This window comes from Vanessa tameamea, chromosome 5, assembly GCF_037043105.1.
Source record: "Vanessa tameamea isolate UH-Manoa-2023 chromosome 5, ilVanTame1 primary haplotype, whole genome shotgun sequence".
Classification (NCBI taxonomy): Eukaryota; Metazoa; Arthropoda; class Insecta; order Lepidoptera; family Nymphalidae; genus Vanessa; species Vanessa tameamea.
This window is the reverse complement of record NC_087313.1, coordinates 12,363,877-12,388,501: the sequence shown is the minus strand read 5'-3', so window position 1 is coordinate 12,388,501 and position 24,625 is coordinate 12,363,877. Positions and strand designations below refer to the sequence as shown.

The window sequence follows — 24,625 nt, the reverse complement described above, 5'->3', positions numbered from 1 at the left end:
ATTTCAAATCAACAGATTATTCGAAGAGAACATGCCAATTGTAAAAGATTTCTACGGGCAACTGATCTTGATGAATTTTCGTGAATAAAGATTACAGAGAGATACAGATAGAAGAAAAGGCATGCAAAGAGAGATTTATTCGCGTTTATATTAATCGAATAATATAATAGCACAAAATATCCGGCTCCACAAGGTCCATACAAGTAAATCCTTTCGGGGACAAAATTTACATTTGTAACTTATAAATTCTAATATGCTTATAAATAATTAATTAATACAGGATATTATTCTAAGCAAAATTATATATATAGAGCTAAATGTTTACTATGGTATAGAATCTTTTGTCTCGACTATCTACACACTCAAAACTACTAAGTTTCGCTGAAATTTGGGTTTAAGGGTTTAATCTGAGGTAATGTTGAACTTTGTATCAATTTGACACGCACGACGGAATCGGAAACGGGACGGCGTCTATTAATTAATAGGTATATTTTTTTTATTAGTAAATAAACAATAACTACTAAGTTGTTATAAATTCAATTAAATTGAGTTTTCCGTTCGGCTTAATATAATCTCATAAAAATGACTTCAGTTGCATGAAAGCAATTACGGTGGATGTGGTGCTGGCCTTTATTGAAGCTCCGTTGTCTATCTCCGAAACAGATCTGATCTTTACAATATTTAAATGGGACCATTTCGGGATAAACCTCTTTCGAACTAAAAATAATTTTGTAAATCCATCTGCTAAAATATATGATGCTATGATACTCGAAAATTTTAAATATAAAAATAAATTAATAGTTAAAAAAAATTTGTAAAAAATGGTGGTTGTCTAGTTAGAAAGACTAGTACCTAAAAACAAAACGGATGAGATATTAAAGAGCTCCATTTCCTATCTACCTTCGAGTTCCATCATGGGATTAGTTCGATGACCCAAAATTATTGTAGTGTCACCAGAATCACGTATACTTGAAAGGATTCAATGCGATAGACCTACAATGTATCGATAATACATGTAAGCGCCTACTTAATTAAAGTGTATCTTTATTTGAGTCGATTTCATTGACAGTAGTTCTACAAATGTTAAAAATTAGAGCCTGAAACGAGTTCTTTTATCATTTTTTTCTATCATCATCATCATTACATGCAACTCACTTTGATACGCTGCTGGATATGGACCTGTCTCGCTCGCCAATTCTCCCGATGCAACACAGAGCGCATCCATTGAGCACCTGTCATTTTTCTATAAACATATTTCTTTTAGGTAGAAAAATTGTTAAATGAGCCGTGTTTTATTCGAATGGACTAGCAATGAATTGTTCCAATGCCAATAAAAATATCTCCGATTCTGAACTTATTATATCCACTATAACAGTCTGTAAATATTTCGTTGTTGGACAAAGGTAATCTACTTTTGAGACGTAACTTCAATTCAGTTTGGTGGATTAAGATGTGGAAAAATTTCAATTGTTCGCACATTAATAATTCTTATTGACTAAAAATGTAATAAATCACAACACATTACTAATTTTTCAACAAAGTCATTTGAAGGAAATTGAGAGAAAACCCATGATATTATCAGGTCAAGTTCTGTCGCTGTCATTATCCATCAACCGGCATGGAGCGGCGTGGCGGAATAAACTTCAAATCATCTCCTCGATTGGAGATGACTTCACGCAGCGGAGCGATGTAACTAAGAATTTTCTTATTGACTGAACTATTGAGAACTATAAAAGTTATTAATTCACCAAGTTTAGAAGTCGGTATGTATATTATAATATGATCACACTTTCGTAATCCACAAATTAGTCAGACCATAGCATTGTTTAAATTTGAATAATGATGTCCAAAATATATAATTACAAACGGTCACAAACGCCACCCATTATAAATGAATACGTGCACGGGAAACTAATACGTATTCTTTTGTTTCTAGTTTCATAATTGCTTGTTTATTTCTATTGAGAATAGTAATGTTTAATATTCAAAGATAAGAGTGAAAACTTTATTAATATGCGTCTATTGTTTTCGATGTGGTTTTGATTTTATGGCATAGGAAGGCGGACGGAAAAATAGTTAGCCTATTTGATGGTAAGTCACAACTGCTCATAGACTCTGTAAGGAATATTAAGCATTTCTTACATCGCCAATGCGCCACCAACCTTGGAAAATATAATGGAAAAAAGTATGTCTCTTATGTCGGCACTTACACTGGCTCACTCAACCTCCAAACAAGAACACAATAATACGAAACATTGCTGCTTGGCGGTAGAATATATAATGAGTGGGTGGTACCTACCGAGTAAATATTCGGTTTTCGGAATTTAAATTTGTATGCAGTTATTGCAAGTATCTATGAATATATGTTAATAATAATGGCACAGATATGACATATATAATGACAATACAAAGTATTGCTTTGTTTCATTTTAGAGGTAGAGTGAGCCAGGGTGATCACATGCATAAAGGTCTATCTTAGATTTCATAATTATAGTGAAAATACTAGCTGAGCACGCGACTTCATGTGCGTTTGAATCTACCAAAAAAATTATTATTGTAGCCAGTAGTGTTTATCCAACGATAACCTTAAAAAAAGCAGCCAAGGGTAAGTAAGACTCGCCCATGAAGGGTTCCGTAGCAGCAAGTAACATAATATAAAAGTATTTCGTTGTAACTTTGGTCGATGTCTTAATAAGTGTATTTTTATATTAGAGTTGATTGAATGAAAGGTTAGTTGCGTTTCTATGTTTGTGTGAAAATGTAATGCGGTTCACAGGATACAACTAACCAAGATCTACTTACCAAGTTTCAACAGTGTAGTTCTTATAGTTCGGAAAATAGACGAATCTATAAGGGATTTTTTTCCATTTGGCTATGGAACCCTAAAAACGTGTAAGTTTACGTGACAATTAGAACGTTTCGTATTAAAATGTCGTGTTATTTGACCTTAAAGTTCCACAGTAATGTTTATTTTATTATCTACATCATTACATTATACACACAATACATTATAATATTATATTAATTACAAACGCGAGCTAATAAAACTATTTTCCTAATGGTCTGTGTTCGTGTCTCGGCAAATGTCAACCGTATATGGTGCAGCAGCCGCGTCGTGACCGCGTAACTCGATATGAAACTATTGTACGTTATGGTGGGAAAGAGTTGCGTGCATTGTAACAAAAATATAGGACGCTATGTATCGAAGTTATGTAACTTACTGGTTGTCAGTTCCGACTTCGTACGGGTGAAATGTATGCAATGTTTTTCTTCCCCTTAAAGGTGAAATTTTACATAAAATAAAGGGAGCGTCTACGTCTCGCGAGGCAATTTTAAACTCAAGTCAATACGCCATCCATAGTTGTGACTTGTGATGAGTCAGTATATATATATATAGATTTTATACAAAACATACAATTAGGAAAAATGTAATCCACTATACCTTTTAATTTTATCCATAATAATATTATGATTAGGTCGAATTTGTTTGTTTGTATGTAGGTGCAAATCTCCGGAACTTATGAACCGATATTAAAATTATTTTCGATATCGTCGAATGCTAAACACTCATAATGTATACATTGCACCCGTGCGAAGCCGGGGTGTCGCTAGTATATTATCAAATATTCCAAATATCCTTATTAGTAAACTGCTGGGCGTATCTTCGTTCATCTGACATACATAAATAGGTATAGATATCGGTACCTTTTTCTTCTTTGGTCTGAGCGTTATGCATTAAAATATAATAAAAACCGTTCGGTATGTCACAAATAATACTATATATTTTTATAATTAAAAATATATTTAGAAAACTAACAGATCAATGATCGTAGAATTATTTATGGAAGACACGGACAGAGTCAATTAGTTTCATTGCAACAACGTTAGGGATATCATAAATAGTTATTAAACACAATAATATTAAATTAATAAAAAGAGATAAATTTGATTTGATAAAAAGCATATCTATCGAATTTCATGTTTATTAATCTCGGTTGAATATTCATTCCGAACCGGTGGTAGATGATGTCAGATCATTGTATAAATTGTCGATGCTATACGTTACCTTTTTTAAATTTTCTATTCTATATATGCAAATGTTCAACATGAATTAAATAAGTTTATTTACTAATGTTTTTTTTTTAAGTTTATTTTAAATATTATTATATAATTATTTATGTTATAACGATAATATTAAAACGATTAAAAATAACGCTTACTAATTTTTATTTTCACGTTACAAATTGTATCAGATAAGTTTTTTTACGTGTGGCAACCCTATTGAGTAATGAGCGCTCGTGGGCCGATGTATTAGTTAGCCCAAATGGGCCATAGTAAAGTTCATATTGTTTTTGTAACGTATAACGCCTACATCGATTTCGAAAAACTGTTGTTAAACAATAGTTCAGAGAAACGATACTTATAGTTGCAATTAAAACTGTTTAAACAATCGTTTAAATTAATCATCATAAATCATGTCTTGGTTTATTTTTGTAATGTTTTCCTAAAAGCCGTTGTGGGCACTTTTGTTTACAAATGTGGATATTTCCGGCCTAACTTGTTAAACTTTGACTAACGGCCGTTAAACTATGATTTCTCAAATTCTGTCATTATTGATTTGAAATTAGAACGTCGAAGATTATTTTACTCGGTAGGTGGTAGATCTATGTGCAAGCCATTCTGCCGATAAACATCAATGCTCTGTATTGTTGTGTTCCGGTTTGAAGGTCGAATGTGCCAGTGTAACTGCAGGCACAAGGAACATCTCAGTTCCCGAGGTTAGTGGCGCATCGGTGATATGAGGAATGATGAATATTTTTACTGTACCTATGTATATTAGAAGTGTCATTGACATTCACTATCAGTGGAATTACGGTTATAGCATAGCAACTGTTTGATAAATGTTGCAGTCGATAAATCAGTGTTATGCTACTGCATAGGTCCATAATTTATATCTATCATGTCCATAATATCAAGCTGCAACAAATATTTGATAGCAACAGTTGCTATGCTCTTACCGTGATAGCCCCACAGGTGGCCCATTTGCCAGCTACCGTCTACATTTGGAATTGTTTAACTGACCACTCATCAAACAACGTTTATAAATAAGGCCGTTTTTAAGTCTCTTCAGTATGTTTTGGTAATTTTCAATTGAAATGTAGTTCTTTTTAAATCGCCGTTTTGTTTCAAAATTGGAACAAATTGACAAGAAATGTTTTTTGTCCCTTTCGTACCGTCAAAACGATCCATTGTTTGATGGAGACAAATATACGTAGTGGCATCCCTATCTCAAAGCAGGTTCTATAATTGTGCATCTATCTTTACTTCTATAATAGTACTATGAAGAGATAAAATGTATTCGTATGTAGGGGGTAATCTCCGGAATTGATGATGTTTTTATTAATGATATTTTTTTTACTAGTAGAAGCTACTCACACATCTATAGTACTCAGGAATATTACGTTCCTAAGTGCTTCAAATGTGTGAGTGGGTATTAATTATATTTATTTCATAACATTTTCTTTATTAATAAATTCCACCCGTACGAAGCCGGGAGGGTCGCTCGTAAAAAATAAACCTTTTCAATTTCCGTAATTTTCATTTATCGAATAAAGGGATCTACTACAGAATTCCACCCGACATATTTTTTTTTCTTAAATTGTTAGCCGTAATATTTTTACATTACTTTAAACATTTAATATTTGCAGATTTTAAACGTATTTAAAACTATTGTATTTTTCTAGTAGATACTAGCAATGCCCCATTATAAAGTATTATTAATATTCCTACTTACCCCTCAATTTTAGCTTAAAGCTTGTGTTAGGAGTGGGGACGACAATAGCCCAAGGGGCAGGATAGATCCTGCGACCTTTTATATCGCAAGTCGGCTCTTAAACCATTGCACTTGACGTTCTCTTCAATCAGATCTTTCATCCAAGGTTATATTTTTAATTTGGCAGATTGTTTAATTTCAATTTTTAACAAACTCCATATTGACTTTGTTATTGTTCGAGAAGAGAAATGTTATTATAAAATATCAGAAAAATAGTAAAACGTGCTACATATTATTAAAATAGTTAATTAATCTCGTTTCTATAGATAATTAGACTTGTTATTTTTAATTAATGCTAGACTACATTCACTAATGTAAAATATAATAAAAGATTTTTAACATTAAATACAAAGTTATACAATAAATATCTACGAGTATAATAATACTGTAGATAAAATTTGTTACATATTTACAATGACATTAATAGATAAATAAATAAGTTATTACTTATAGTCTGTAACTAAACGTTCTCTGAGCTCAATTGATTTTGTTAAAGGAATTATTTAAATGCACTTAAATATTTGCAATAAATAAACGTTTGCAATGAACTTGTAATTAAAAATCGAATAAAGTTTTCGATTAAGGAATAGTAATTTTTAATGATTCAAATAATAAACTTTTATTATGTTTCCCTTTAAAGTTCATAATGTCATGGGTACTAATATTATACATTAGAAAGTAACTCTTTCTGTCTGTCTGTTGCCTGGTCAAACCACTGACTTTATATGACATTTGGCATAAAGCAATGATGAATTCCAAGTTAGAGATCACTCTTTGTGTGAATGTGGCCTAGACGAAGGTTCCTTATCCCGTATACTGTTTTCTTGCCCCAAACTCCTCCATCCGGTATACGACGTTCTCCCTCCTAAAGTTCCTCGCCCTATTAATGTTGAATGTTTGTTACTGTTTGTGTACAGTCTACTTTGTAAATTTTTATGTAAATATATTGAGCGTAACAAAATTAAATTGTAAATATTTTTGTGATTGTTCTTATATGTTGTCTTAATAATAATTTATATTTATGCAATTATATTTATTACTGTGTTGTTTTAGGTTATGGATTAACAAATAGTCGACTACTATTATGCCTTCAAAATTAAATTAAGCCTGTGATCTAGATCGTACCGTTCAATCTCCATCGTGTCTTCTCCGTCGCACGTGACATTGGCGAAACAATCTGTGCCCTCACGGCACAAATAAAAGCCATAATAAAAATAAATAAAAATGAAATTAATTTTTATTTTTTAGGCTCTTTTTTATGGCTAACAACTGACGATCAATCTCCGAAACTACACAGAGACAGAAATAACTTTTTATATCGTTATCTTACGGTAAAGTCACCGGCGGTAGGGCTTTGGGCAGGCTTATCTGTGTGGGTACTACTCACTAGTTATTCTAGTTTGCGCAAGACAATAATTATAGTGCACAATTATCTGCGCAAATATATGTGTAAACTATCTGCTCTCACGGTCATTTCTGCAATTCGATTTGTTCTTTTAAATAGGAAGTTTGGAATCAGTGATCAGCGTAACAGGTAGTCGATCTGCCTGTCACACTGTCGCCCAACAAACTTCTTAATTCCGGGATAGTACTGAGAGTTTTTACTATAATTATTGAAACGGGATGATTACCATGTTTTTATTAATTTAATTAATTTTTTTTATTAATTGTTCTCGTGAACAAGACATTCGTAGATGATGTCGAAATATCGAGCTCCACCAAATAAAAATAACAAACATGGTAAATATCCCGTTTTAAATACTGTTAGTAATAAAAATAACCATGTTAATTTAAAATCTGAGAGTTTTCGACCGACAAAACAAATTAATTTCTAACGTAGTAACGTAGTATGAACTCGAAACACATTGATATACAGTCGTACAAACTTAACAACAGACCGAGTCAGTTGATATTTTATTTTGTTTGTGAAGTAACAATATCGAACGTAACGTAAAGGGAACTTAGAATTGACCACATGGAACAGGTTCCGTCACAGTCCGTTAGGCCAAGTGTAAGGCACCATTAACCGTATCCCGTCGGACCCACTTCCGCCTGGGAAGCGAACTTGATACCCTGAGGTCATTTTAATATTGTGTTGGTAGTATGTTACGTTGTTCTTTATTCTTTTGACTGTTTATTTTATTGTTCTAGATTTTTTTTTCGTTTAAGTAAAACTTGAACCTGCTTAAACTTTAATTTTAGTATAATTTAACTGTTCAAAGTTCACCCAAATAAAAAAGATAATTAAAATTGTAATTAATTGATAATTAATTATCTTGGAAGATATGAAGAAAATTCTATTTAAATTGATTAGTGCGTTTTGGTATCCAACGAATTCGCATTTGTCAATATAAAAGGAACTTTGTCATTTTTTTTTATCGTCAGTTTATATCAGTATTGCAATCGAAAATAATTCGAATTAAATACGTAAAACTATATTAACTTAATTTTAATACTGTAATATAATAAGCACTGTAATAAAATAAGTCTAATATTAAAGAAAATCATTTGTTGTTATCAAAGGAAGAAAATGGAATGCTAAGAATTTTAATATTTTAGCTGAAAGTCAGAATTAATTATTTCTTAAATCCCATATCAGAATGATTCGTTAGTTTTAAATAATGACGCAATTAAACAAAATATTAAGTGTACTTCATACTAAGCTAATCCTTACACGAGATGACCAATATCAAATTAGTTTTCAATTCCGATCTCCAACCGATGCAACTAATCGCGTTTACATTACAATGGCACTTCACACGGCGCATCTTGCCGACGGTAGCCAACGCGTTGCCAACGCAACTTTTCACTCTATGGTTTTAATATTGTAATGCAATTAATATTTGAATTATTTTTGTAAATATTATTATCCAACTTTGCAATGTCAGTTCGTATCGCAATCGTATCAAAACGTTTAGCTGTTTAACCGTTTCGCCTACACGTTCACTAACAAAGAATAGCGCATAGGTCACTTTTTGTTAGAGAAAAATGTAACTAACACCTGCAGCATTATTCAAATTAGAAATAAGCTAAGCTGTAAATCAGAGTACGTGTGTTTCCAAAGAAATAGTATCATAGTATTATTAGCCGCGTGTGAGTGGTGGGCAGATATTAGTTACGGTCCTTTCTGTATCTTTGAATACGTGCATGCATATTTCGTGATGATTGCGTTAGAAGTTAAGACGTAAAACCAAAACAAACACGCAAATGAATAAGCTCACTTGCCTTTATAATATACATACGGTTATTTGGGGGTTTCGCCGGCTATTCTAAAGTCACTGGTATCAGTGGAAGATATTTAGCATTATAAGCAACTTAATTACTCTTATGTAGAATTAATCAATGTCTGTTTTCTAGAATTGTCTTTAGTACGTGCGGTTATGGCCTGAGGGGTCAGGATAAAACCTGGGCTTTCACATCGCTAGACGGTCCGATTGCGGTTGTGCTATTGAGGATAGAATGTACCTTGGAAAGGAGAAAGCCTCAAATAAACATGTAAATTGAAACTACAATCCTTACATCGTACTTATATGCAAAATAAGCAGTTTGGATACCTTCATGGAGAAAATGTTGATTTTATTGGTTGGTCACTCTTTTTGTTGTTTTGCATCGGCTTATACACTGGATAACTTGGTTAGTTTAGGATTTTTGTCACGTATTCGTCAGGCGAGCAATTATATTTATTTGTCATCTGTGGTCAGTCGTCATCACTGCCCATTGACATATAATTGAAGGCACTGAAACAAAAATTAATCATTTCTCCTATCACCAAAGCGCCATCAACCTGGAGCTAAGATGTTATATCCTTGTGCCTGTAATTATACTGGCTCGCTCACCCTTCAAACCGCAACAGAACGATCAATAATACCAAGTATTGTAAGTATTGACTATTTGATGATTGGGTGGTACCTACCCAGGTGGGCTTGCACAAAGGTACACTATGTTCTTCTGTTCAAGACTTTACTCCACTACGCTGTAATTATTATTGCAATAGTTTAAACAACTTTTATTTATGAGCCGAAATGTCGTAGTGGTTGGAAAACGTGAAGTTTTTCCGTAGAATGCAAGTTTTGATCTTAATTTGTGTTTATGTTCATTTCGTTCTCGTTAGTGATACATATGAAATGGTATATAGTGAATAGGAAAACTCGTGGAGAAGCCTGCATCGGTTGAAATTCTACCGCATCCAATCCGCGTTAGACCAGTGTGGAACACCCTGACCATATCCAGAAGAAAATGCTAGCTTCATCCATTTCACAAAATGGCAAATACTCAATTCCCAAATCATGATATGATCTGGCCAGATCAATGAATGATCAGGGTTTTATGATATTACCAGCTAAACGCTCGATTTTAAATCTTTCCAATAATATAATCTAGTTTCACTCCTACTAACGCACGCCGCTAATTATTTAACATGGAAAGTGCCTTTACGAGTATGCAGATCGATACTTCATGATATGGTTAAATATTAGTGATCATATCGTGATAGTTATATTCTCCATGTGATCGACTATTAAATATTACATTAAACAATGGTCGATCACATCATATACATACATTATTTACTAAATAAATATTTAAAATATATTGCATAACTTTTAATATTCATTTTAAGTACGTACAAGTTTAAAATTTCTCAAAGAGAATTCCCACAAGTTTTTCGCCATTGATCCCCATAATTGATTGCAACGTCGCTGTATTTCTTATGACTATAGAAACTGGTCCAGTTCCCATGATGTTACTGGTAACACATAAATCACCATGACGTGTCAAGGTATATTGAATTTTAACGTGTTGCAATTAAAGTTGTAATCACAATGATTTGGTTGAAGAGATGATGTTTATAAACGTTTTATTATTAGTTCATTATTATTATTATTAACAATGTAATTGCAGTTCTATTTGTATAACGTATATGTATTATTAGACTGAACTCTTTTTACGTTGAAAGAGCATAATTATTTTACAGTTAGTACTCGTTTGTGAGAATAGTTTTATAAGTTTTTATTTTACTTTTAATGATTGACATTGAAATAAGTAATTATCTATAAGCCGAACTGTTTTACACGACTTAAAAAAAGAATAAATACTTAAATTGTTTGTTACATTTTTTTTCTGTTTTTGTTACTTCAGAACTCCATATTTTATGAACCGATTTGGACAATTCATTTTAGAAGTGATAACTTCTTATAGGTGGGTAAACCGCTTCGTTACGTAACGCATTACGGCGCCAGTCGGTCTGGCTTTTCATTCTCTTACGCATACGGCAGCGGTAGGTATGCTCTTCCTCTCTCACTCTAACCCACAGCTCTAGCCGTATTTCGGACAGTTTAAATTATCATTTCTGTCGGGCGTCCAGAGACACGTGTTTTTTTGTTTATAATTGTAGACTTCCAATTTGGTCCCATTTAAATTTAAAGAAAAACTTAAAATTTAGGAAGTTTTAAGGATTCGAATTTTAATTATAATTTATAATCTCAGAGTATTATTTAAATCTGTTTTGTTTGTTTACATTTTTTATTATTCTAATAGAACCTTCGCAAAATAAATTTTATAAGCGATGCGTAATATAAGAGTTTTTTATTTTAAATAAAATTTCAACTTACTCGAGAATTTTATTAAAATAACTATGTGAATAACTTAACATTTCTTTTAATTTAAAATATCATGTAGGTAACTGTTTACCCTCAGTACCCATGTAGGTTACGGGTCGAATTTGAGGCTGGTACTTTCATTGTAGATGTATTAACAAATAAATATATCATCATCATCCTCCTGCCATTATCCCAATTTTACTTGGGGTCGGTGCAGCATGTCTTCTTCTTCCATACTTCTCTGTCGGACGTCATCTCACTAGTAACATTCTTTCTAACCATATCGTCTTTCACACAATCCATCCATCGTTTCTTTGGTCGTCCCCTACCTCTATATCCATCCAAATCCATTCTCAAAACCTTTCTCACAACATGGTCCTCATTCCTCCGTATAACATGCCCATACCATGACAGCCGGTTTCCAGATAGCTTCTGGGCCATCGGTGCCACTTTCAAACTTCCTCTTATGTACTCATTCCTTACTCTATCCATTCGCGTAAGACCACACATTCCTCTCAGCATTCTCATCTCCGCCACATACAGTCTTTCAGTCATCCCTTTTGTAGCTGATCCATATAGAACAGCAGGTCTGACCATGGTCTTATAGATCTTCCCCTTACGTTTAATAAATATATCAAATTCAAAATTTGTTATATATGAGAGCCGAGATGGCCCAGTGGTTAGAACGCGTGCATCTTAACCGATGATTTCGGCTTCAAACCCAGGCAGGCACCACTGAATTTTCATGTGCTTAATTTGTGTTTATAATTCATCTCGTGCTCGGCGGTGAAGGAAAACATCGTGAGGAAACCTGCATGTGGCTAATTTCAACGAAATTCTGCCACATCTGTATTCCACTAACCCGCATTGGAGTAGCGTGGTGGAATATGTTCCTAACCTTCTCCTCCAAGGGAGAGGAGGCCTTAGCCCAGCAGTGGGAAATTTACAGGCAGCTAATGTATGTAATGTAATGTAAAAAAAAATTGTTTTTAAACTCAATGTTGAAGGAATCGTTTGATGAATCATCTGTTAGAAGATATCCTGAAACACCAATCCGAAGATGACGAGATCTGCTTCTGCTAAGAAGTCACAGACGCTCTGTTACTAATTTTCTTAAAAAGGATGGAACCATTTGTTTTTTTATTCTGTCAATTATCATTGATCACCGTTGCTCTCGATATTTGAAAGGAAAATCTCACCAGAAAAACTAACGATACTTACCATATAATAATACTGAGTCTAGTTTACACGCATCCATCAAATTATCATTTTTTAAGATATTTAATTATACGTGGGTTATAAAGGTGATATGCTATACATCATCATGGCATTAACAATATTATAAATTAGTCTATAATGTTGACCGTCTCGTTGATGGTAAGCTTATAAGGCTGATCGATCCAAGTTTCAAATCTCGGATGAAGCTAATAATTTATTCAATCATCATAATCAGCCTGTATCAGTCCAGTGCTGGACATTGACCTCCCCTAAGGTCCGCCGCTGAGCCATCTTCGTCCCTTCTCATCTATTTTCTACCAGCCACCTTCCGTTCTACACTACGCTTGCCGATTCGCGCTTCCCACTCTCGAACCTTCTTGCCCCAAAGCTTCTTCGACAGATGTGACCGGCCCACTGCCACTTCAGCTGGCTAATCCTCTGATGAATTTATTAAATGTACTCGAGAAATTATTCTAATACCTATTCTTGTCGGATTACAAAATAATGGGATTGAGGTTGGTAATTGATGGACGTCTTCTTCGAAAGTTCTTTACGCGGCTTATAGTAAAGTGATCTGGCAGATATCACCTAAAGGAAAAGCTTTATCCTCCAGGCCACCTTTTCCTCTCTTTCTCTTTATCTCTGTCTCTTTCTGCTATAAATATATTTGTATAATATTATTGAAACTTATTTTTTGTTATAGTTTTAACTCAAGGGAATCCTAATGACAATGTTGTCAGTGTAATTTAATTGTTCTCATGTTTGTTTTTTTTTAATTCATTATATGTAGCGAAATCAACTTCGTTTTTATTTTTTTGAAGCGAAGTTTTTTTTACAAATTTTTTTTTAATTATTTACACCTTCTGTCTACTTTTCAACCATCTATCAATTTTTTTCACAAAGTTATAAGCAAAAACGCTTTCCACCCTCTCAACCCCCTAGCGTTCACCGCAGAGGGTGAAAATTTTAATTAGTTATTATTTTAACGTCCGAAACCACATATCAAAAAATCATAATGATACTAATTACTTGACCTTCACGAGCTTCATTGACTGGCCTATATACTTAAAGGTGAATTAAATGAGTCGCCATCCAGACCTTCACATTTCACAAACCGATGTTCACGACGAAAAATTTCACTAAATTGTGGTTGTGAAATTTTATATATTTTTTTAAATGTCTTCAACTGTTTTAGATATTTAATAAATAATTACTTATTTTATTTTAATTTTGAATGGTTTTTCATAGTGAATTTATTGTATTCTAAAGTTAAATATTCTTTATAGAAAAAGATTTATCAGCACTTGTCTACGTAACAAACAGACAGTCAGTCAGAGTTACTTTTGCATTCATAATGTTGGTATAGATATATTAAAGTATTAATTTTAATTATTATAAACTTTTTATTAGTCATAAATATATAAGATTGTCCGCCGTTCATTACGTTCTTAAGTAACTTGGAATATAAAAAGAATCCAGAATGTTCCACGGTTGTTCCAAGTTCCGATTAGTCGGAATGGTTTAAGTTTATATGCATCTTTTTATCTCGTTCTATTCAGCGCTGTGATCGTGTGTTTTCTTTATTAAGATAAAAGCTTTAGCGTTTAACATTTTCTTTTGAAACGTAGTTTAGAGTAACAAATTTTTCCTTGAATCTTTGAAAAGAAATCCGGAATCAAGTCTCGGAGGTACTATTATGTTGGGCGATTGATTTTATACACTAAAATTTGTGAGTTTGTTGAGTTATTGAAATGGGACAAGTATTGCAACTTTTAACGTTACATCATTTATTTTTTTTATTACCAGCAAGTCTTAATTTTTTTGACTTAACAATGCTTTTGAGATTGTATACTTAGTGGATACATATGCATAAACACGCTATCTGGTAATAGCTAGTGTAATTACAGGCACAAGGGACATGTCATCTTAGTTCCCAAAGTTAGTGACGAGTGACATTGGCTATGCAAGAACTGGTTCATGTTTCTGTATCTACGCAGCCACACGCAGATTACAATTCTGTATAACATAAAATATAATAATATATTAATTAATAGTATGGCCGGAATAAATTACATGCTTTCTATTAATTTTTTAGTGATATTTCTTTAAATAACAAACAATATATATATTTTTTTTTTTTATGTTAGATGTGGCAATCGAGCAGGAGGCTCACTTGATGGAAAGTGACTACCACTGCCCATGGACATCTGCAACACCAGGGGGCTTGCAGGTGTGTTGCCGGCCTTTCAGGAAAGAGTACGCTCTTGTCTTGAAGGTTCCCAAGTCGTATCGGTTCGGAAAAACCGCCGGCGAAAGCTGGTTCCACAGAGTGGTTGTGCGAGGCAGAAAATGTCTTAAAAATCGCGCTGGTGTGGATTGTCGGACATCTAGGTGGTGTGGGTGATATTTTGAACTTTGGCGAGATGTCCGAAGGTGAAATTCAGCAGCCGGGATTAATCCGAACAATTCATCGGAATTACTTTTTGGTGGAGCTCTGTGCAAGTCCGTCTGAGTAGGTTCCCTCTCATCAATACTAAGAATTATTGTGCATCGGTTTGAACGGTAAACGAGCCAATGTACACGCACAAGGGACATAACAAAGGTCCCAAAGTTAGTGGCACATGGATAGTATGAGAAATGATAATTAATTCTTACAATACCAATATCTAAGGCAGTGGTTCCAACTTAACATCGGGAGGCACAATTCCCAGTCAACCTGTAAGACATACAAATTCATTAAATATTGACAACATCAAAGTTCTCCGTAATTGTTTAGTCAGACTGATTACAGCCCTATGACTCATTACGATCTAAATAATGAAGTTTAATAATGAAATAACTCTGAAAAAAAGGTTTTTTTTTGTAATTGAAAATCTTCGAATACAAAGAACAAGGAAACGCTGGCAATAGTTACTTGGATCCGTATGCGAGATAAGATCGTTTCTCACAGAAACAAGCCATTCTGGCTGACTGGTGGCAGTTTAAAAAATTGCAACTCTTTATCTTGAAAATTCCTGGTATTTAAATCAAATTGCAACACTGTCTGTATTCGGTTAGATTTTATTTGCGGTATAGGCAAAGTCGGTGCCACTGAGTTTATTACCGGTTCTTCTAAGAATCTATATTTCGAACCGGTGATAGATTTACGTTTACTACAATTCAGTAAAATGACGACCCTAACCTGCTTAAGCTAAATAAATGGCGTTTTATTTTCATAATTTTGTAGTGAATACAGTTTTCATTTTAAATATGTAACTTAAATATTTACCTATTTATGAAATTAGTAATAAATAAAAAGTAAACAATATTATTTATAGATATATTTTTCTTTTGCAGAAGACCAGAACAGTCGTAAAGCTGGATTTTCTTTAAACTCACCATGGATTCCGAGAGGTAAGATTTTTTTTTTATAACAAAAATGGTATGTAAATACCCATAGCCTACATCTAATTGTATCCATTTTGCAAAATCATGTAATTATCTGAATTAAAAGCCCAGTATATTAAAACCTTCTAATTAATAACTTCTAATAATTTTCTAATTAATAACTTCTAATAATTATTAAAGATAAACCGCTCTTCTTTAAATATTTTAGATTTATCTTCTTGATTAGTATACATACGAACATTCAAGTAGAATTAATTAAATCGACGCATCAAATCGTATTAAATCGATCGTAAGGAATGGTTAATATTTCTTACAGCGGCTTTGTCTGAGTCTACTTATATTATAAAAGAGAAGGACAAATGCGCCTTATTTTTGTAGGCACAAATATTAGGACGGTAGCTACTACCCTCTTGAACTTTTACGAACGTTAGAAATTTTAAACTTTCATTATGAGAACTTAGGTATTACGATACGTGTGAGATGATTCATACTTACTCACCCTTTAAGCCAGAACAGAGCAATAGAAAGTATTGAATTTTGGCAGTAGAAGATTATTAGGTGTTACTTACTCACTCAAACTTACTCAACGCCCAACCAAATTTTCCTACTAAAATCTACTAAAATGTAGAAGATACTATATTACTATAAAACGCAAGACGTTATACTAACTCAGAAATTCATAATAAAAGTCCCGTTTACTTCTAAACAAGAGTGTTTTTGCAACAACATTTGTGACGTACGTCTTATATTTACCGAAATGATTAATTGGTAATAATATCTTACAAATTTCACATCAATTAATGCCTTTTTATGCGGGAGATTATGGCTTAGAAAAAGTTGGGTCAATATTTGAAAATATAGTGCCAGGATGTTTCAAAGAATTTAATATCCTATGAAAAAACGGGATAGTTGATATTACATAAGAATGAAAATAATGACCTGTTCACAATAATTCAAGCTTTAAATGAACAGTTGATGTTTTGGTCTCAAGGAATTGCTATTTTAAGTTACGAGTCTGCCTTGAACTTTATATGCAAGTCTAAGATTGCATCTAAAATTAAGGTCGAATAGCGTTGTCTCTTTCTTATAATCGTGCTTTACTTGTCAAATATACTTTACAATTGATTTATTTCTACACGACATATTTCAAATTGTAAACAATTTATGATAGTGGCGCCCAAGGAAGACAACCGACTGCGCATGTGAATAAGCATTTATGCAAATCTAATAAGGTAGCAAATCCGACTAGAAAGAGTCTTGGGTGCAAGCTTAATGTGATTTCTAATACATTACTGCATTTATATGACTGCCTTAATGGTTTAGGTGCTAGACATTCCGCATCGGACGCAGATTCCAATTATAATTTATTCGGTTTTTCGGTCGAAAAATTCTCAGCAACAGCCCGGCATCTGGAAGATGGAAATTGTGTGGAAGCACATAATATCCTGGAACTATTTCGGGCCGTGGCCGTGTCATAATAAAAGTGAGTAGAGATTGCATCTGTGTTTGTGCACACATTTGTGCCCTATAATATTTCCTACGTAGTTGGTTTGTCTCCTTTGGTTAAGGCTGCTGTGGCCGAATATGGTCAGGATGACGTCACCATCATCATCATCAATTTGTTGGCGTTATTCTCAGAAACTATTGAGGTGTAATAATTTAATGCTTACCAATATTAAGATTGACTCACAGAGAAACTTTAAATGTATGATATATAATTTTTTTGTGCAAATCGGCCAATGTTGATATTTATGTATCGGGTCAGAAAAAAAACGCCCATCCTGAGAGCTCATCAGGACATTTACTGTTTTAGTAACTAAAATAATGTATGGTTGACCTGTTCTGCTCAAAAAGCGTCAAGAATCATCATTATTATCCTCCTGTCCTTATCCCAATTTTAATGGGGGTTGGCGCAGCATGTCTTCTTCCATACTTCTCTGACGGACGTCATCCCACAAGTAACATTCAAAAAGCGTCAAGAATATTTCTTTAAAATGTTTATGAATTTATCCTAAATACATTAGATTGATTAAAACTTATGAAAACAAGTAAATCACAATATGAGTTCAACTTAAATTCAATATAATGTATTTAACAAGAAGAAGTTTAAGACTTTATATCATGTTGAGACCTTCTTCCAAAATTAAATATGGAGTTTCTTCAGCTGCAATGGTCAGATTTACGTTATAACTTCATAATCAAATAGCGTAATATTTAAGCTACTTTGCTCTAATATTTAGCTGCGATTAGGAGTGTGTGCACATAAAAGTTTGCCTGTTAAATTTTTTTTGATTAAAATGTAAATATTTATTATATGACAAAATAACACTTTCTTTTAAACTTTATCGTAAAACGTAAATATAATAATGTCACCACTGATTCCAATAATATACCGATTGTGTCGAAAAGACTGAAGAGGTTTACTAAGTCAGCTAAACTAGCTAGAACCTGATACCCAAAATTTTAGCCAAGTAACTGTGCTACGTTAGAACATTGCCCTGTTCTCACTATCTCTACTCGAATATCAGAATAACATGCGAAATTACTAACAAGACTTGCATTAAAACATCGGAATATGATTTTGTCTGATACAGTTTATTTGAACTTGGATTCAATTTTATGATTTGTTTAGCAGGTCTAATGGAATAAGCTCTAAATATTCCTCTCAAAAGGCTTTATACCTGCAGTGAGAATTTTACAGGTTTTACTGTACATTTACTATCTACATCGAAACCTTAACTAAGTATGCATGTACAAATAATTAAAATATTTTGCCGCATCTCGCTCCTTGGGAACCAGGTTTAGTTCACCAAGTCTCTTATCATCATCATTTCACTCAATCCAGAGGCTTCATTACGAGTAGAAGAGGCAATGGTACAAAGTTATTTAATTGGTAGAAGAGAATAACTATTGAAGAATTGTGCTTGGTAGTAAGCTTTGTGCAAGCCCGTCTGGGTAGGTACCACCCACTCATCATATATGTCGGCGGAAAATCATGTATTTAAGAAAAATACGTGCCCGTTTTAAATTATTAAAATAATTAAAACAATAATTTCTGGGCACGTGTTTTTCTTAAATACGTGATGTTCCGCCGACATATATTTTACCGCCAAGCAACAGTAATTAGTATTGTCGAGTTCCGGTTTGAAGTGTGAGTGAGGGTAACTACAGGCACAAGGGACATAATAACCCAGTTCCCAAACTTAGTGGCGTATTGGAGATGTAAGGAATGATTAAAATTTCTAACGGCCCCAATGTCTATGGGTGGTGTTGACAACTTACCATCAGCTGGCCCATTTACCAGTCCGCCTACCTATTTTATATAAAAGAAGATTTGAACCCATTTAAATAAATTGTAGTGTAGTATTGTTGATACAATTCAAAATAAAACAATACCAAACTTCTGTAGCTGACAATAGAAATTTAGTAGGTCTAGCCTCATCATAACTTTACTCGTTTAACCCAAACAGCGGGCACGTTTTCGATTATTGGAGATCTGGTATCCGTGATTGGTCATTTAACACCTACAAATGGTTTGAACTTGCAAAATGACCCGTAACTTGCATAAGTTCTGCCTACGCTTGCCCTCAGCACACAACTATGAAATAGACACCGCTGGAAGATCCTAATCGCAGCATCTAAATGTGCATAGATCATTATTATCTAATGATATCGTGTTTAGAGCCAATGTTATCAATAGGGCTGGTAAGATTTGCGCAAATCGTGCATAAAATTTGTTTTATAAGTATATGGTCATAATGAGTTTTATATGTAAGCCAAAATGGATAGATCCGTTTAAGATTAAAAGACTCTCATATCGTTTGAATGATCACCATTTGGCTCAAATATGTATTTTTCTTGGAGAAGGTTTTTGTTTTTCATTTTCAGATCACCATGTCTGTTGGTAGATAACGTTAACATAGATAACGTCTGGGTTTTGTTGTGATGTATATTTTTCTTTTTTTTAAGTTTATCAGAATTTATATTTATACATAAACAGCCTGTAAATTTCCCACTGCTGGGCTAAGGCCTCCTCTCCCTTTGAGGAGAAGGTATGGAGCATATTCCACCACGCTGCTCCAATGCGGGTTGGTGGAATACTCATGAGGCAGAATTTCGTTGAAATTAGACACATGCAGGTTTCCTCACGATGTTTTCCTTCACCACCGAGCACGAGATGAATTATAAACACAAATTAAGCACATGAAAATTCAGTGGTGCCTGCCTGGGTTTGAACCCGAAATCATCGGTTAAGATGCACGCATTCTAACCACTGGGCCATCTCGGCTCTATATATTTATACTAATATTACAAATGCGAAAGTAACTCTGTCTGAAAAGTGTTAACCCCTCTTCACGCTTTAACCGCTGAACTGATTTAATCTGGTGGGTAATATGGAGATGGTTTGAGTCCCGGTAAAGGGCATATGTTTTATTTAAATGCACCCCTCGAGAGCGTCAATTGGGAAGTGATGTTTTTTTTGCTACAATTAAAGTTTATTATATCTCTAAACATTTTTATATTGATATAGAACTAAGTGTAAAAGGCACGATTATGTACCTAAAGGGATTTCTTCCAAGACATCCAAGAAGAAACACAAAAAGTCTATTAAAATTAAATATCATAATTAATCTCCACACACAACGCGTCCAGAAGATTGTTTAACTTAATTGCGATATCAATATATTTTTTAATTTATCACATATATTTGACGACCTCCGTGGTCGAGCAGTGTGTACACCCATTTTCATGGGTATGCCACTTCGAGGTCCCGGGTTCGATACCCGGCCGAGTCGATGTAGAAAAAGTTCATTAGTTTTCTATGTTGTCTTGGGTCTGGGTGTATGTGGTACCGTCGTTACTACTGATTTTCCAGTGCTTTAGCTACTTACATTGGGATCAGAGTAATGTATGTGATGTTGAACAATATTTATTTATTATTTATATTTAAGAACAGAAATTATATTACAAGCGTGAACTATAACTACAATTATAATCTCAATTGTATGTGGATATAGACAACGTTCTTACAATTTAGTGTAGCGCTATTTCTCGGCGAGCTGCACTGTCAAAAATGGCACCTCCCAGCTCCACCAAGGTCCAGTCTCAGGCACCCATTTAGAGATTTGTTTACAAAACCGTGGTCGTCGCTAGCAGCCCTGGTTATCGCTAAGGTGATAAATCATTGATACTATCTCGCTTAGAATCGGATTGCGTGTGGGTGCATTATTATATTGAATACTGAAGTTAATCTCACAATAGCGTGAGATTCAACCACTCTGGGCTTTGAAAATGTGCGAAAATGATTCTATTCACGTATTGATAACGTTGTTTAAATGTTAATTTAACTTGATTAAGGAGAATTGGTCGACAGGTCGTTTTGATTTAACGTAGCTTTATGACAATTAGGGCGAATTAGCAATTAGAATGGAAATAAATTGGACGTTTCTTTTAAAGCATTTAGGGACTTTTTATTTGATCCGTTCGTGACCGCGTAAGTTACGATACAAGTGTGTCATTAATATATTAATATTTTCTACCGTTTTATACATGTATGTTCTAATTATTCTATTGTTAAATATTGGATATGTTATGTATATTTTGAAGCTATGATGTTAAACCATGACGACCTCTGTGGTCGAGTAGTGTGTACACCGGTTTTCATGGGTACGCCGGTCCCGGGTTCGATTCCCGGCCGAGTCGATGTAGAAAAACTTCATTAGTTTTCTATATTGCCTTGCGTCTGGGTGTTTGTGGTACCGTCGTTACGTCTGATTTCCAACAACACAAGTGCTTTAGCTACTTTCATTGACATCAGAGTAATGTATGTGATGTTGTCCAATATTTATTAAAAAAAAAACGATTACTTATCTAGATCATAAGAACATTATAATAATAAATTTTAGGTCAGTGTTATTTAACAACTAGTGGTCGCCCGCAGCTATGCTCTGATTTTAGGGGATGGTGGTCAGGTGTTAGGCATAGATAGCCTTCCTTCCTTTCTTAGAAAACATGTAAATATTTCTGGTTTCTGGACTGTCTCGGTTGTTGCCCGCGGCTTTGCTCGCATTTTAAGGTTTGGTCGTCAAGTTTTAGATATAAGAAAGTAGTCTATATCCCTCCTTGAAGTTCAAACTGGTTTCATAAAAAAATCATCAAATTCGCTTCAGTGGTTTGCAACATATAGACAGAGTTATTTTAAAATTTATAATATTATTATAGATTTAAAATTATACTCAAAACTAGCTGTACCCGCGACTTCGTGCGAGTTTGATTTTAACAATAAGTTATTATAGTTTAAGTTGATATAATCAAAATCGGTCAAGCCGTAGCCAGCCAAGAGCCAGAGATTAACCGGAGCAAACAGACAGACGCACTGACAAAAATTGAAAATCATCATCATTTTGGTGTATGCACCGTGTATACATATGTATTTAGTAAAAAAACCGGTATTTTAATATTACAGATACTCCAATTTCATAATACGTACAGATATATCTAACATATTATTCAAACGAAAGCAAAATAAATTGTAATATTATTAAAAGCTTATTTTTTTTTAAAGGAAACCATTCCTACTGTGTGTACTAGTATTTTGGAAGAATGTTTTTAAAATTAAAGCTACATATGTAGTTATAAAATTAAATTAAAAGTCTAAATTATAGCTAATACGATGCTTAGTAACATATAAACAATTCCGTTACAGTTATATAGAAGAAAGATGATAAAAAACGTGTTATGTAACCTTTATATCGCGAAGTACTTTCTCGTATCGACATGCGCGCTACTGGATTACGCCCAAGTGACCATCGCTTTGTAACATCAAGGAAAAGTCCGTGGAAAAGTAACCCTAGCCTAAAAATAAAGTTCAATTGTTACTTTGTTTTTATCTCTTTTACAATATTGAAATAATCTTATATTCGTAACTGAAATAACCGGATACATCAAAATATTTTCTAAAACCGGCAAAATATTATTCATGTAACCGTATTCATATAATGAATAGCAAATAACTCCAAACATAAAATAGAACGTCAGAAGGAAAACCAATAAAATGTTACGAGAATATATTGACATAAAATTTGTAGTCATTAGAAATCTAAAATTATTTTTGTGATTTTTGCATAGAATCGTAACGTAAATCAAAACGATAGAGATATAGCACCAAATCCACAGACAACATTAAACGTGAGGACTTTTTTTTTTATGTAGATAGGTGGACGAGCAAATGGGCCACCTGGTGGTAACAGTTACACTGGTCCAACAGTACTAAGTATTGCTGCTTGGCTGTAGAAATCAATTAACTTCTTTTTTGGTGAGTCGTATAAAAATCTGTTATTACTTAATTCAAGTTAGAAGTTATTCTTAACACAGTTAGAGGTTATTTAAATATTAAGAAAGTCGGGAGCACTTAGAGGATTGTCAGTACTTACTTAGAGGTCTGTATATATACGATATTATTTTCCATTTAATTGAATGAGTTTATTAACCTGGATACATTTTTAATTCAGTTATTCATATAATTACATAATTAACTATGAATGGTACTAAACCTTCATTAAACGTGGAAGACAAAGAAGAAGAACTCAATTCTTCAACTCACCATTTCGGCAAAGAATGGACTCTGATCTGAGCTTGTCAGAACTTAATTCGCAAATGTTTTGACAAATTTTGTTTTCAATGAGCGCTATCCATGAATTATATAATGTCCTCTTGCAAGTTTGGTCTCTCATTGAGATTTTGTTGCAAATTCTTTCAGTCTAAACTGAGGCAATATCTAATTGAATGTAATGTAAGAGCAATCCTCGTTTTATTTTACGCATTTAGCTTTTGCCAGGGTCTGCCTTCCCGCCTAAGTCTACTCCACTTTGCACGGTCTTTAGTGTCGTTCTGTGTCCATTGGCTCTCATGTCTTGCTTCACGACATCCAGCCATCGCTTCCTTGGGCGCCCGTGACGCCTAGTTCCAGGTACAAATATATCAAGACACTTTATCCCGACGTAGTCCTTATGCCCTTGCATATTAACATTTTATTAAAATACAATTATGAAGCTTAATTAATGGATGTCAACACGAGATTACATCGGATTACTTCATCGCTTACATTTAAAACTAATTGTAAGCCGTGACTTGAATGACGTCGAATTACGTTGTAATCCATAATGCGTACATAGGATTACAATACGTGAAAAATCTTCTACTTTAGAAACCAAAAACTTACTGACAAATAATATTATATAACGAATATTTTGATTTTGTTTATTTACGTGCAACATCTTTATCATAATTATATTAACTTGGGGGGTTTTTGAAGTCTATTAAATTTTACAAAAAATGGTCCTGTTATCCATGCTTTTAGATATGGAAGTGTAAAATATTAAATTAATTTTTTATATATCATAGGTAGGCAAATAGGCCACCTGATGGTAAGTGGTCACAACTGCCATAGACAAATCACCAACGCGCCACCAATGTTGGAAACTAAGATGTAATATCCCTTGTGTCTATAGTAACACTGGCTCACTCACACTTTAAATCGAAACACAACAATACTATTGTTGCTTGGCGGTAGAATATCTGATGAGTGGAT

The 24,625-nt window shown here is 33.6% G+C and overlaps 1 protein-coding gene across 2 annotated transcripts in view; it reads left to right on the top strand.

Moving 5' to 3' along the window:
- LOC113404460 (uncharacterized protein) overlaps positions 1–24,625 on the top strand; it is a 155,535-nt gene that overhangs the window by 102,953 nt on the left and 27,957 nt on the right. For both annotated transcript variants that reach the window (XM_026645354.2, XM_026645355.2), the window contains exon 3: positions 15,985–16,041. In XM_026645354.2, the coding sequence (XP_026501139.1) occupies positions 16,028–16,041 (14 nt within the window). In that variant the 5' untranslated portion in view covers positions 15,985–16,027. The remainder of the gene's footprint in view (positions 1–15,984; positions 16,042–24,625) is intronic.